At 41.8% G+C, this 15,789-nt stretch overlaps 1 protein-coding gene across 5 annotated transcripts in view; it reads left to right on the top strand.

Annotated features, from left to right (window-relative positions):
* OSBPL1A (oxysterol binding protein like 1A) overlaps positions 1–11,396 on the top strand; it is a 200,249-nt gene extending 188,853 nt beyond the window's left edge. For all 5 annotated transcript variants that reach the window (XM_088469602.1, XM_088469600.1, XM_088469603.1 and 2 more), the window contains 2 exons: positions 5,166–5,256; positions 10,662–11,396. In XM_088469602.1, the coding sequence (XP_088325728.1) occupies positions 5,166–5,256; positions 10,662–10,764 (194 nt within the window). In that variant the 3' untranslated portion in view covers positions 10,765–11,396. The remainder of the gene's footprint in view (positions 1–5,165; positions 5,257–10,661) is intronic.
* Positions 11,397–15,789: the final 4,393 nt, after the last annotated feature.

Here is a 15,789-nt window from a genome sequence, read left to right as displayed (position 1 = left end):
GGTATCCCTGTGGACCTCGAAGAAAAGGAGTTATCTAGGTAAGTCTACCATAACTCTAATTTATTACTTCCAATGGAGAATTGATTTACCCAAGTAGAAAAAGCACTGTGTCCTGGATAGGTAGACATGCAGGGCTGATTCTGAGTTTCTTTCTGCTGCAACTGCTTTAGCGTCTATTACCATGGTTACGTCTGGGATTATATGATAATGTCAGTGCTTGGTATACAAGCAGGAATGCGCAAATGACCGAGGTGTCCATTCTCAGCGTCTTTAGATGCTGTATTACCACTTGGTGCATCTTTAGACTCGCATAACACCCCAATAAGATGTTCTATCTACTTTAGTCCGCTGAACCACCACCCAGGAATGCCCAATATATTTCTGAGACCATGGCTCTTCATCACAACTGTGACTCTGTGCGCACAAACTCTAGGTGCATGCCCAGTAGCAGAAAAATCGCTTAACTGCATCTGTCATTGACAATCCAAGGGGCATGTAACCAATTTATATGGAATTCGAGAACATGCCTAAAGGAAAAAAAAAAAATGAGGCCAGGTCTCCTATTACAAGGTGACTGGGGTTCCCTCTGTTTTGTGGCTATTACAATGCTACTTCTAGGATGGCATGCTAAGCCTCAACAAAACGCTGGGCTGACTGGTATAATGAGTTGGTTGGGTAATACTGGCTTGGATTCATCCCTTGGTTTAAAAACAGCCTAGACTAACACTCATTTAAAACAGTCAGAACATTCATTACTGCTTCCACCTTTGTGGGCCCATCCCCTCTTTCCTCCAGGACATAGTAGTGACATAGTGTCCACTTGGAAAAAATCTAACACACTCCCATTATCTAGCACAGGGATGGGGAACCTCAGGCCCGGGGACGGTATAAGGCCCCCGCAATCATATGGGTCTGGCCCTCAAAGCTTTATTCTGCTAGCCTCATCTGGCTAGCAGGATGTCTATAATGGCTCCCTGTAGCCAGAATCTATGCAGCAGTGCCACCCGGAGCATCCTTAGAACGCTTCAGATGGTCACACCACTGCCCTTACAGCTCCCCTGAGCATCCTTAGGATACTCCGGGCATTGCTGTAATCCATGGCGATTGTGGCCCCTTCCCCGTGTGACTTCTCACGGAGGGGCGCGGCCTGCACCGGGCCCGCGAATAATGTTATATATATCAAAATGGCTCTCGGCAGAAAAAAGGTTCCCCACCCCTGATCTAGCATGAGACAAGGCTCCATTATCATTTGGAGAGTTACAGGAACAATAGATTTGATCAATACCTCACTTAAAGCATCGGTAAGAAAACTTTCCTAAATAGAGTGCACGTGTGCTTATTACACAAATTGCTGAGGCTCAATCTACTTACTCTACCACACAATTCGGCTCCCAAAGACCAGCTCAGTTCAGCCTGTTTATGTGCTGCCCTCTTATGGTCAGTGTAGGTCATGGCTTCTGTTTATGACAATGGTCCCCGTTGTTTAACTGTTGATACCATTACTGACAAGGTATTTCTTCTCTCCTTCATATAAATGGGACGTTTGGTCTTCTTTGACATACATACACTGAAGTGCCAAAAGTCATGGGTTAGCAGTATGTAAAGGTAATGGTAGGTGCCGTCACCGTACTGTGACATTTAAAAAATGCCCAGACCTGCTTCAGTTAATCTTACATCTGGTGAGTCATTTTGAACACTGGCTAGGCTGCTCATGGCAAGGCGATGTGATTTATTAGTTCGAACAGCGAATGATGGTGGGTGCCCAATGTATGGGAATTTTCCGAAGTTGTGCAGACATTTAACATTCCTCAATTGGTATCACGTGTGAACTGGGAATACCTCATGAAAGGCATTACCACCCACCGTGGACAGCACAGTCGCTGACCATGGGTGCTTAATGATCTAGCAGCATCTGGCCAGAATTGTCCATGGTAACACAAGCGACATTGCATCAAATCACATCAACATTCAATGCAGTAGGTATCAGACGCATATCCAGCAGATCATTGCAGTGTTCTTTAGCTTCCATGGGATATGGGAGTAGAAACCCACCAGAGTGCCCCTGTTAACACTACGACACCGGACACAGCGCCTCACCTGGGCTCATGATGTCACTAATTGGACCCTAGGGTATTGGCAACATGTGGAGTGGTGCGATGGGTCATGGTTCCAGTTGTTTTGGTCTGATGGTAGGGTTTGGGTTGCGAAGACCACATGAGGTCATGGACCCTAGTTGTCAACAAGGCACTGTGCAGACTGGTGCTGGTTCCATAATGGTGTGGGGTGTGTTCACGTGGCATGGGTTGCGTCTGCTGGTATGCCTGAACACGTCATTGACCGGTAACACTACTTTGCATTGTTTGATGAGTATTTGCAGCCCTTCATGGACTTCATGTACCCTCATAACAATGAAATATTCCAGCAGATTAATGCATCCGGTTATCGGTCCCAAGTTGTCTAGAATTTATTTCAGGAGCATTCTGGAGAGTTCAGATGAATGGTGTGACCAATTGAGCATTTATGGGATGTGGTGGAGAGGTCCATTTGCACCCAAGATCCCGTACCTACAAATATCAGGGAGCTGTGGGAAACTATCCAGATGGCATGGTCAACATCTCTCCAGAGGTTTTCCGTCCATCGATGGAATCTATGCCACGTCGAGTTGCTGCACTTTACTGGGCTAGAGGGGGGTCCTACACTATAGTAGGCATCTAGCAAATGAATTTTGGCACTTCAGTGTATGGTTCACTTAGATCACAGATTCAGTCCTCAGGACCCCAAACAGTCATGTTTTCCAGGTCTCCTCACAGAATCACAAGTGAAATAACTAGCTCCACCTGTGGATCTTTTAAAATATGTCAGAGAGTACTGAACACACCTGTGTACCTGCTTGGTGACCTGTAAAACATGAACTGTTTGGGGACCTGAGAACTGAGTTTGAGAACCACTGGTTTAGATACTGCATTTGATTTGCTATTGATTGCACTTTATCTTGTTTTATGCCTGTTTTTATTATTTATTTTTGTCTTGTTTAACACCTTAGCTGCGGAGGCAGAGTGGGGCTAGTCATCCGCGTATACCTTAAAACTGTGGATAATGAGTACCACTCGTCATTCACAGCAAAGTAAAGTGCCCCCGGCACAAGCACTAATCACTGGTGGGTGGCCTGTACGCCAACCTCCCTTTTTAAAAAAAATAAATAAATCTATATATTTTGACAGACATGGTATGGGAACGAACTTTAGGTCCCTCTGATTACCCGACCCTGGCACTTAGACAGATGGTGGCAATCTTGTTTGATTATTGCCTTGTGATCAGTTTGATCACCAGACAATAACCCCTGCGCTACAGAAAAATCATAGAGTTCAGTGTTGGTTCTCCCCCAACCTGGCTTCCATGAAATAGAATACACCCATTCTAGAAACACAGGGGGTTCCCTCTTTCAAATGATGGGTACCCTTAGTACTTATTGTCTGGTTATTACCTTTGATCACCAGACAATGTTACGCTGCAGCATGAAAACATGCATGCCCTCTCACCACCATAGCGACATCGGCAACTTTGTGGGCACCCATATTTGAAAGACATAAGTCCGTCCTTTCAAATTGTTATGCCCACCCGTAGCTAGAGTTTGCTGATCACCTGGGGTCACCAGACAATATTACCCTGCGCTACGTGAAATAGGCATTTTCTGTATATGGGTGGTACGGCGCTACACACACTATAATGCCCATAATTACACCTGTAAATGTTGGGTTACTCACACATGAAAGAGGGGAGTCTCCCATTTCAAATTGAGAGCCTACCTTAGCAGCTGTTGGCTGATGATCACCAGACCATAGCCCCCAGTGCTATGGAAAGAATAGTTTTCTGTAGACTTACCCCATCTCCCCCGAACTGGCCCACACACGGGAGCACCCTGTATTGAAAGAGGGGAGTCTCCTCTTTTAAACGATCTGCCCCTTTAGTAGTTATTGTGTGGCGATCACCAGACAATAACTGATACAGTACACAAACAATACAATTTTCTGCAGACAGTGAGGATCTACCACTCTCATTTCTAATCAATGCTGGATACAGTGTGGCCCAACAGGCTGTTTTCTCCACATTAGGCAGTATTACTGAAATATTATTCTCTTGTGGAATGCAATAAAATCACTTATTTCTAAGATAGAATACATAACTAGTTTACCAAACAATAGTTAGGAATTTTTAAAGTTATAGGGCCTCTGATACTTCCATTACACTGCACTGTTATCTGGCACCTCATCTTTCCAACATTGCCAAGAGCGAGATTATCCACCACCTAGACACCACCTTAATCCCTTTTTTCACTGCTCTTATATTCTGCCCCCAAAGCCTCCCACCCCCCATTCCTTTTTATTTTGTGTAAAACTGCAGATAATTAACACAGACAATACGTTGCTCATCCTCTTTTACATTTATTGAATATTTCTCATAATATTATGTTTTATAACCTATTACTCAGGTGCCAGTTCACTGTGTCTCATATGTAGTTATTTTATACGATTATAATCGTCTGTAAACATTTTATATGCATGTATTGTATTCCTTATTGAATTCCATTTTAGAAAAAAACAGAGATTTGGGGAAGAAAGTACCCAACTATCCTCACATTTCCCTTAAAATGCTCCTTTTCACTAATTTGCTTTGCAGTGCTCCTCGCAGTGACTGTAAGAGGCGGCATTGGGTGTTTATGACTTATGTGCATGGCAATCGCCGAGTAGCAGCTGAAGTTCGAATAATGGGTTTCTGCATGAAAGTGCTAAACTTATGTGTAGCAATACTTCCAGTTCTGTTCCTGTCCTTTTTCTGCTTCTTTGCACTACCCTACTGTCCCCAGCTAAAGCAATTATAGCTATGAGTAGGAATTGCATATGTCACTGAAATCGACTAAAATAATAGCTGTGCCAAGACTCTGGAGTGAGATTGCCCTAAGTACACACACCTGAATTAGTTATGTGAACTGGATATTGGTTTATTTAAGTCTCACAAAGTTTCTTCTTTAAAAATTTTACTTGTAAAATTAATTTGAAATGATAAAAACCCAGCCCGTCTTCTCCCCCCCCCTGTTTAGCTGCTTGTGTTCCAGTGTATAGTTATATCATGCAAATATTGAGGTTTTCTTTCCACTTTTGTTTAAGACACCGCAAGTGAGGAAAAGAAGAGACTAGAAGAGAAGCAAAGAGCTGCTCGTAAGAATCGTTCTAAGTCTGATGAGGACTGGAATACAAGGTTTGTAGTCAGTCATGTTGTATGAATGTGTTCTTTCTGTACTAGAGTATGTACTCAACATTGGCATGATTTTCTACTTGCCTCTTTCTGATCTACTGTAGGTAGTTATAATTATTTATTTATTTATTAACAGTTTCTTATATAGCGCAGCAAATTCCGTTGCGCTTTACAATTTGAATCAACATTAACATTTTACTGGGTTGTAAAAGACATACATACATGACATACGTAAGACACATACATAAAGGTAAGAGGGCCCTGCTCATAAGCTTACAATCTGTAGGGAAATAGGTGTTGATACACAAGGATAGGTGCTATATATTGCAAATTGGTCCAGCCCGATTGCAGATGTTCTTGGTGGGCTGTATGATCCAATCACACTGGAAAGTTGGCCTAGGTTTAGAAGGAAGTAAAATTGAAGAAGGAGAAGATGTGATGGGTGTTTACTATGAGAAGAGAGTTAGATAGGGATGCTATAAAAAGGTTAGGTGGGCGGTTCTGGAATCTGATAAGCTTGTCTGAAGAAGTGAGTTTTTAGAGAACGCTTGAATGTTTGGAAACTAGTGGAAAGTCTTATTGTGCGTAGTAAGGCATTCCACAGGGTTGGTGCAGCCCGAAAAAAGTCCTGTAACCGTGCATGGGAACAAGTAATGCGCGGGGATGAGAGACGCAGATCTTGTGCAGAGCGGAGATGTCGGGTTGGAAGATATTTTGAGATAAGTGAAGAGATGTATGTTGGTGTGGTTTGGTTAATAGCTTTATGCGTGAGTGTAAGTATTTTAAATTGAATACGGTAGAAGACCGGCAGCCAATGGAGGGACTGACAGAGTGGATCAGCAAACACTGAACGTTTGGTGAGAAAGATCAACCTCGCAGCTGCATTCAAAATGGATTGTAGTGGGGAGAGCCTGTTTTTGGGAAGACCAATAAGCAGACTATTGCAATAATCAATGCGGGAAATAATGAGTGCATGTATTAGAGTTTTTGCAGTGTCTTGCGTAAGATATGGTCGAATTTTGGATATGTTTTTTAGATGTATGTAACAGGATTTAGAGACAGATTGAATGTGGGGAACAAAAGACAGTTCAGAGTCAAGGATGACACCTAGGCAGCGAGCTTGTGGGGTGGGGTTGATTGTCGAGTTGTCAACAGTAATAGAGATATCAGGTTGGTAACTACAATTGGCTGGTGGAAATATAATTAATTCTGTTTTGGATATATTAAGTTTGAGGTTGCGAGATGACATCCAAGATGAAATGGTAGAGAGACAGTCAGTGACACGGACCAGCATGGATGGTGACAAATCTGGGGAGGATAAGTAAATTTGAGTATCGTCCGCATACAGATGATACTGAAAACCAAAAGAGCTAATTAGTTTACCAAGAGAGGTGGTATAGATTGAGAAAAGCAGAGGACCTAATACTGAGCCTTGTGGTACTCCCACTGATAGAGGTAGCGAAGTGGAGGTAGAATCAGAGAAGCGAACAGTGTAGGAGCGATTAGATAGGTAGGATGAGAACCAAGAAAGGGCTGTGTCTTGAAGACCTAGGGGTTGTAGTGTTTGTATGAGGAGAGAGTGGTCAACAGTGTCAAAGGCAGCAGAGAGATTTAGAAGAATTAGAAGTGAATAATGGCCTTTAACCTTGGCAATGACCAGATCATTTACTACCTTAGTCAGTGCTGTCTCTGTGGAGTGTTGGGAACGAAAGCCAGACTGAAGTGGGTCTAATAAGTTGTGGGTGTTAAGAAAGTGTGTGAGGCGAGTGTAGGCAAGTCTCTCCAGTAGCTTGGAGGGGCAAGGTAGCTGGGAGATAGGACGGTAATTTGAGAGAGTGTTAGGGTCAGAATTTTGTTTTTTCAAAATAGGAGTGATCACTGCATGCTTGAATAGTGATGGAAATATACCAGTAGAGAAAGAAAGATTACAGATTTTAGTTAAGTGTGGGATGAGCACAGGAGACAGAGCTTTACTGATTTGTGAGGGCATAGGATCAAGAGGAGAAGTAGTAGAGTAGGAGGATGAGAAGAATGTAGATACTTCATCTTCATTAGTGGGGTCAAATGATGAGAACATGTCACTCGGTTCAGGTAGTGAATTGAACAAGTGCCTGGCTGAGGAAGTGCATACCATTTCATTTTGGATATTATCTATCTTGTTCTTGAAATAGGTAGCAAGATCTTGTGCACTGATAGTAGCAGGCGGGTTGGGTGACGGAGGGGTAAGTAATGATTTCAATGTATTAAAAAGTCGCCTGGGGTTAGAGGCTTGGGCAGAGATGACAGATTGGAAATATGTCTGTTTGGCATTATCCAGTGCATTACGATAAGAGTGGTAGATAGTCTTATATGTGAGGAAGTCACTTGGAGTATGAGACTTTCGCCACTGACGTTCTACTTTACGTGAGAGTTTTTGTAGGTGTCTTGTGAATTTGGAATGCCACGGTTGACGTCTAAGTCTACGCGGAATGTGATGGGTTGCTGGAGCTACTTCATCAAGGGCTAGTTCTAGGGTCTGGTTCATGTGTGATACAGCAGTCTCTGGAGAAGTGAAATTAGATATAGGTAAGAGTGATTGCTGCAGAGAGGTGGATAGTTGTTCAAAATTAATAGCATTAATATCTCTGCGGGTTTTAGGAGGTTTGGTTGATTTGTTTGGCATTGAGGTTGACGTAATGGAGGAGAGTGTGCAGGTGATAAGGTTATGATCTGAGAGCGGGAAAGGAGAATTAGTGAAATCAGAAACTGAGCATAGTCTGGTAAATACAAGATCAAGGCAGTGGCCATCTTGATGAGTAGAGGAGTTAGTTATAATGAATTCAATTTAACAAAAGTTTGCTTTCAAATCAATGGATGACATCTGTGCACCTCCTACCAGGAAATCGAAATAATTATCTGTCTCCTGATACAAATTTCTTAACATTAACGGAAACTTCCCCTTTTTTTTATGGCAATGATGTAAGATATTGTTAGCCAAACAAACATATGCTGTGGAACATCCAAGATAGGGTGAGAACAGAGCTGGGAGCAAACCCAAATGAAAGTAAAATTTGACTTTTACTTCAGTGGCGAGTGCCAGTGCGTGTATCAGGTTCCTGTTGTGATGGAGGTGGAAGGTGTGCAGGCCCTGGTGTGCACAGGAGGAGAGGGGAAGCGCCTCCAGGAGTTGGCAGAAGTAGCAGTCTGAAGTCATCTCACAGGGGGAACTATGATAGACCATGTAGAAGATGATGTCTGGATATTTTTGAGGTGAACTTCTACCAGTCACTGCAGCCTAGTCAGCCACTATGTGGTTCTTCAGTGGACACTAATGAAAGAGCTCTTGCAAGTGTTAAACTATTGTGTGCTTTAGAAAGTGTTACATGGAGATGGGGAGTGAAGGTGGGCACCAAAAGCATACTAACTGGTCACCTAGAAGTCTGGTCAGACATCAGTCAAGCAGGGGAAAACAAGACAAAGAGAGCTGCCAATGTAATCTCCTGTTCCCTGCCTTCTATTAAAACCCCTTTTTGCTACTTGATACATTGACTTCTGAAGCTCTTCTTCAATACTAATCTTTTCTAAATCTGTATCATGTCTACGCAAAAGGGAACCTCACCCTTGGATTCCATTATCTGCCAAAGTTAGTATGTTCAAGAAGCTTGTGTGACTGCTACCAGGCATCTTAAGCTTTCTCATAGGCACTGCAATCCCACAGGCAGCATTAGTCTCTAAGCTTGCTCAGTATTCTGTCTCTCCCAGTACCCCAGCGTGCCAGCCCACCTTCAGGCTTACAGGATTGGGCCTGAATCATTATGCAGTCTCTAGCCTCTATAGCTTACCCATCTATCTTCACAGCTCAGAACACTCTCATATAAACAAAATGCAGAGTAAAATGGAATCTCTCCATTTGGCCAAGAGAGTACACTCTAAACCCACTGATCCCTGTAATATTCCTGACCACACCTCCCCCACTTTCCCCAGGGTTCCCACTGATTCCTGTAATCTTCCTGACAATACCTCCCCCACTTTTCCCAGGGTTCCCACTGATTCCTGTAATTTTCATGATGGCACTGCACCCACTTTCCCAAGGGTTCCCCCTGATTCCTGTAATTTTCATGATGGCACTGCACCCACTTTACCCAGGGTTCCCAATGATTCCTGTAATCTTCCTGGCCACACCTCCCCCACTTTCCCCAGGGTTCCTGTAGATTCACAACTGCAGATCATTTTGAACATTTGAGAGTACTCCATGGTTGGCTTTACCAAGATTTGAATCCTCAAATAAGATAAAGTTACTGAAGCAAATATTTCTTAAATAATAAATTATTTCATCGCTTTTGAGTTCTTCATCGTGACATGGACCCGGCCTGCGTATTTTACTCTACATCAAATATCTATAAAGGTATGGGCCATAACTAGAGCAGTGCGGTTCGGTTCTCCAGAATCTGGGTAAATCAGTGTCATGTTTCTGATCTCCTGAGGAGATCCGGGTAAATCGGTTCATGGTTCTGATCTTTTGCGACCTGGAATTCGGATTTTAAATTCAGAATTTGTGTTTTGAATTGCATAAATTACATGATTTTAGCTGTTTTTAAAACTTTTTATCTATTTATTTAAAAAAATAATCCAGATCCAAAACACTTGAGGGTGGTTTTGCAAAACCATATCCAGATACAAAACCTTGAAGGAGATACAGATACAAAACCAAAACACGGGGTGGCGCACATCACTAGTCAGAATCCAATTGTTTTTGCAATGGTATTTTAGGGGGAGGGGGGGGGGGGTTGGAGGGGGAGTTCCCAATGGTGATGACTCCTCCAGCTAAATAACTTATAGTAAATAAATAGTGTTGGTACATAAAATAGAGAGCGCAACTGACTCAGAGTCGCATGTCTTGTTGCATGCTTTGCGAACAAATATTGTGACTATTAGCAACTGCTCATGCATAGGAGCCATGCGTACACAACTTCCAGCATTCTCAGCTGCATCCCCATGGGTGGTCCGAGGTGTTTGCACGTCAGGTAAGTGTTCCGTGGTCATGTAGATGGAATTGTGGGCTATTAAGAGCTAAGCATATGCAGAGATCTGTCTGATTAGACTGGTCTCTTGCACACAGGATAGGCTGATGCAAACCAGCACCGTTAGTAATGACGGGCAGATAGATAAGAACAGTGTGGCCGCATAGTTGTGCTCAACTCTGGATACAGGTGAAGGTTCTCATTCATTTGTGTGCACCTCCTGAATCAGTCCCAGGATATCCCCATCTGCTACAGTAACACCAATATGCACACTGCTCTACTACAGGTAGTACCATGTATTTGTTTGGTTTTATTTTCCTATTTTTTATATATTATGATCTACTGTATAATAAGAAGCTGTACATACAAATATCAATTTATTCACAACTAATTGCGTTCTTTTCCCAGATGGTTTCACCAAGGCCCTAATCCACACAACAATGCAAATGACTGGCTTTATACTGGGAATTACTGGGATAGAAACTACACAAACCTACCTGACATCTATTGAAAGTGTCTGACAGCCGAGAGAAGTCTTTTCAACTGTATTAAATGTAGGTTTGTGTGTTCTGATTCTTCATGACTATTGCACCTTTCAGCCCCTTAGCACTTACTGTAAGAGATCCTACTGGAGTAGTTGTCCTTTTTGTAAAAGAGAATACAGCAATAAATTGATGTAATCTTCTCAGCTACCATAAACACCAGTAGGAAGTTTAGCGTTGGGCTGGCACTGAAAGAAAATAACGTCATGTCTAGTATATGACATTTTATGTAAACTAATATGATTCTCATAATAAATACCATTTCATAGATGTTTGTTGCATAAAAATGGTTGGGGGTAATTTGGATTGCCTTGGGCAATGGGGCGGTTTGCAAGATATGAGCACAATGGGAAAGTCTCGATACTGAATAAAAGATTATTTTTGTTACCGCACAACGACCAATATGGCTTTGTGGATTTCCTTAAACCAGGGAAGGGAATATAAACCCAATTTGAAAAATTGTTACATTTATTAATAGAGGACTTTATTGTATATTTAGCACATTTCCATGTCTGTGATTATAGTAGTGTATACTTTTTGTATTTTGACTGTGAATTGTGTTTGTCTAACTATAGAAATAAAGCTGTCAGGTATAAATTCACACATTTTATTTACGTTTGTCTAGGGAATGTCCATCTGTGTAGTAAGTCTTCTATAAGCATACAGCAGAAAAGAAATACAACAAAAAATTGTATTTGATTGGAACAAGACATTTGTGTATATGCAGAAAATGTCATTTTACTTGTTGCCTTCCACTGTCCCCAGTATGATAGAAAAATGCTGACGAGATCATATCATTAACAGCTTGTCGGAATTAAGGCGACATGTGCCGACTGCTTTTCTTTGTGCACTTAGGAATGGCATCAAGATAAATAAGGTCATGAAATGTGCTCTTACCTATATTATATTCTTTCATGCAGGAAAAACGTTCCAACTGGCCCCTTCTTTCCTAATTTTTTTTGTTTTACGCAAGCAATCATAAGGACTGATGTAGATGTAGAGCTAGACAGAGAAAGAGAAGCCGCCTATAGAACAAGTGTAGAACAGACAGATCAAAGACTATCTGAATGACATGTGATCAGTAGGCTGCACCCCATTGGCTGAAGTGGAATCTGGACCAGCTGATACTTATTACGTGTTTCACTATTTTCTCTTCAACAGGACCTTATAGTCATAAAAGAATATAACTGGGAGGTATCACATATAGTGTACACAATTACTAGTTGGCTTATTAAAGAGCACAGTCAGTCATTTACTAATTACTGCACAAAATACATATATAAAGTACTATACAGTTTATAGATAGATCATGGAATAAAACAGTATTAATAATAAAATTATCAATATATTATAAAATAACATGTGGTCTTTATTTTCATTAAAGGCTAATAATAGTCAACTTTCCACCTGAAAAATCCCAGAAGATAGACAGGATCACCACCTGTGTTCCTTTGTAGGTAATTATAAAATATATCGATGATCGGTTTATCTGAGGTTATGAAGGAAGTGCAATAGTGTCTTACACCGCTCAGGAGAGGCGAATGCTATGCAATGGTCGCAGATGTACACATTGCGGTCAATGTTGGATTTTTAAATATCTACCTACATAAGGCATTAATACATACAGCTATAATTGGTCTTTAAAAGACTTTGCAAAGTACTAGAAATAGAAGATTTGCAATAGTATAGACTTTAATTATACCAGCTCTATGGTGGTTATAGTATTGGCCACCTTAACTTGTTCTATATTAATAGAATGCTTGTATAAGAATCGAAGTCCAAAAAACATATACCTTTTTTCCCTCTGAGCAATTCATATACAATGTATTTCACCTTTATGACAAGTACATCTGTACATTATATATACACATTTTTATCCCTATACTATATGAGGTGCCTGTTCTAGAAAGATTTGTATAGTAACGGACAAACGGTTTGGTGGGATCAGCAATCCTAAAAGGCCACTTGTAACCAATGTTTGTATGGAGAACCACAGAAAAGTCATCTCTAAATTGAAAAAAGTGCTGCTAAATAAAAGTATTCAAATAAAGTTTGGAAAGCATGTTTTGGTGTTTTTCTTCCTCCATTACAAAAAACTCCATGAGACTGGTCTTTTATCTGCACAATAAACCAAGAAGCAGAACACAAATCGAGACAAAAAATATTCACCATGTATCGGAGTTCCATCATGTAATTGTGAATATTAATACAATACTCTCCAAGGGCAGTGAGTTATGCCATTCTCTGTATAAACTGGACTTTCTGACATCAGAACACAGTAATTACACAGTAAAGTTAATTCAACTTTTTGCAATATGGAAGGTTCTAACAAATCCTGATAAAAAGGCAGTCATATTACCATAGCTCTGTGTGTGGGCCTCATGCAGACAAACTATTGCTGCAACCCTAACAGGAGCAGAGATGATGCTGGTAGCAGACTTGCATTGGTCCAACGAATAGCAGCAACAAAGGGAAAAATGGGTCGTGGTCAATGTCAATTCGCTCATCATGATATACCTGTAATGCGCCAGTCACTAGCAAAGTGCATGTGTGTGTCTCTATTTTAATGGGAGGTTAGTAAAACTTGCGTACCATTAGGAATAATTAATAGATTACTAGATACGTGCAGGCAAGGGAGGCAGAACCTCCCCTATCAGACTCCCTCCCCTATCGTACTCACTGTCATGCTCCAGAGTTTTGATATAAAAACTGTGTTTTTATACATGTGTGCCTCCCCAGCCATTAACCTCACCGCACGTCTCTGCTACACATATGATGTTGCTTAGGAGTTCTGTGACCTATATAAAATACGGTCACAGAACTCTGTGGTAACTTACTAATAAATCACAGAAACAGTAATCCATACGTGCCTACTTTTGAAAAAGCATTTCAGGGAGATTGTGAAAGCAGCACCTATGAGCGCGGTGGTTAAGTGGGCGTGTACTGCTACATCTTAGAGGCGTGTCCTAAACCTGACTTACATGCAAATGTAAATGAGCCCAAGAGCAGTTAGTAAGATCTATTTGTTGATGAAAACACATTGATACTTCTCAGAAAATACATGTAACCATAGGGATCATTGTGCCTTATAACTAGGGGTGTGCACCGGCCACTTTTCGTGTTTTGTGTTTTGGATCTGGATCTTTCTTCGTGTTTTGGATCTGGATTGGTTTTGCCAAAACCACCCTTCCGTGTTTTGGGTTCTGGGTTTTGTGTTTTGGATCTGTATTTTTTTGAAAAAAAGCATAAAAACAGCTAAAATCACAGAATTTGTAGGTTTTTCTGCTCCTATGCTATTATTAACCTCAATAACCTTAATTTCCACTCATTTCCAGTCTATTCTGAACACCTCACACCTCACAATAGTGTTTTTATGTCCAAAAGGTTGCACCGAGGTAGCTGGATGACTATGCTAAGCGACACGAGTGGGCGGCACAAACACGTGACCCATCTAGGCGTGAAACTGCAGTGGCAGACAGGATGGCAGTTTGAAAAACTAGGCCCCAAACTTCCATCTTGCACCTCTTTTTTTTCTTTGCATTATGTACATTGTCCTTGGGCCCTCGCACCCACCCTTATGTTGTATAAACAGGACATGCACACTTTAATAAACCAATCATTTCAGCGCCAGGGTCTGCCACACAACTGTGGCTGAAATGATTGGTTCGTTTGGGCCCCCACAAAACAAGCTGGCAATTAATCTGTCCCTGCACAAACTGGCTCTACGGAGGCAAGATGTCATCCTCATCCTCCTCATCCACCGATTCCTCACCCTCTTCAGTGTGTACATCCTCATCCTCACAGAGTATTAATTCGTCCCCGCTGGAACCACAGGTCCCTCTATACGTTCTGGAGGCTGGTCTCCCTGGAAGAGTTGATAATTCATTTTATGAACATCATCTTCTCCACATTTTGTGGAAGCAACCTCCTACGCCTTTCGCTGACAAGGTTCCCGGCTGCACTAAACACTCTTTCGGAGTACACACTGGAGGGGGGGCAACTCAGGTAAAATAGAGCCAGTTTGTACAGGGACCTCCAAATTGCTTCTTTTTCCTGCCAGTACAGGTACGGACTGTCTGACATGCCTACTTGGATGCTGTCACCGATGTAATCCTTTAACAGACAGACGCACACTTGTCACTGCTGCTTTGAGGATTCAAGTGCGGCTACAGCCCACACAATTCACAAAGACAGAAAAAAGAAGAAGAATATTTTAATTGTTTGTGTAGCACATTTTGAGGGTGTCATCACCCTTTAACAGACAGACGCACGCTTGTCGCTGCTGCTTTAAGGATGCAGGTGCGGCTACAGCCCACACATTTCACAAAGACCGAAAAAAAAAGAACAATATTTTAATTGTTTGTGTAGCACACTTTGAGGGTGTCACCACCCTTTAACAGACAGATGCACGCTTGTCGCTGCTGCTTTGAGGATGCAGGTGGAATCTAGACGGGATTTGGAACCGCGGACACACTACCTCCATCAATTGTCTAAATCCCACTGCACTAATGGCGGATACCGGACGCACGTCTAACACCAACATAGCAATCAAGGCCTCAGTTATACGTTTTGCTTCAGGATGACTGCTGTCGTACTTCATCCTCATCGCTAGGGACTGTTGGAGGGTCAATTGTTTAGTAAAAGTAGTGATGTTCCTACTTCCTCTCTGGGATGATGAACAACTCCCAGCAGCAGCAATAGCACTAGGAGGAAGTGGTTCTTGATCTTTCCCTATTTTATTTTTATCGGAGAAAGTTTGGTCCTCCATTTATGTTATATTGATATATACGTGCGGCTAAAGCGCACACAAACACAGAAAATATTTTTTTATTTTTGCTGGAGAGTAGTGCACTTTGTGGGTTACACCACCCTTTAAGAAATGAGCCAGCCGGCTCTTTACTTATGGGACACAGGCGCACGCTTGGCGCTGCTCCTTTGTTGATGCACGTGCGGCTACTGCGCACACAATTCACAAACACAGAAAATAATTTTTT

Source organism: Taudactylus pleione, unplaced genomic scaffold, assembly GCF_031769625.1.
Source record: "Taudactylus pleione unplaced genomic scaffold, aTauple2 ptg000093l, whole genome shotgun sequence".
In the NCBI taxonomy this organism is placed as follows: Eukaryota; Metazoa; Chordata; class Amphibia; order Anura; family Myobatrachidae; genus Taudactylus; species Taudactylus pleione.
This window is presented reverse-complemented; position numbering and strand designations above follow the sequence as displayed.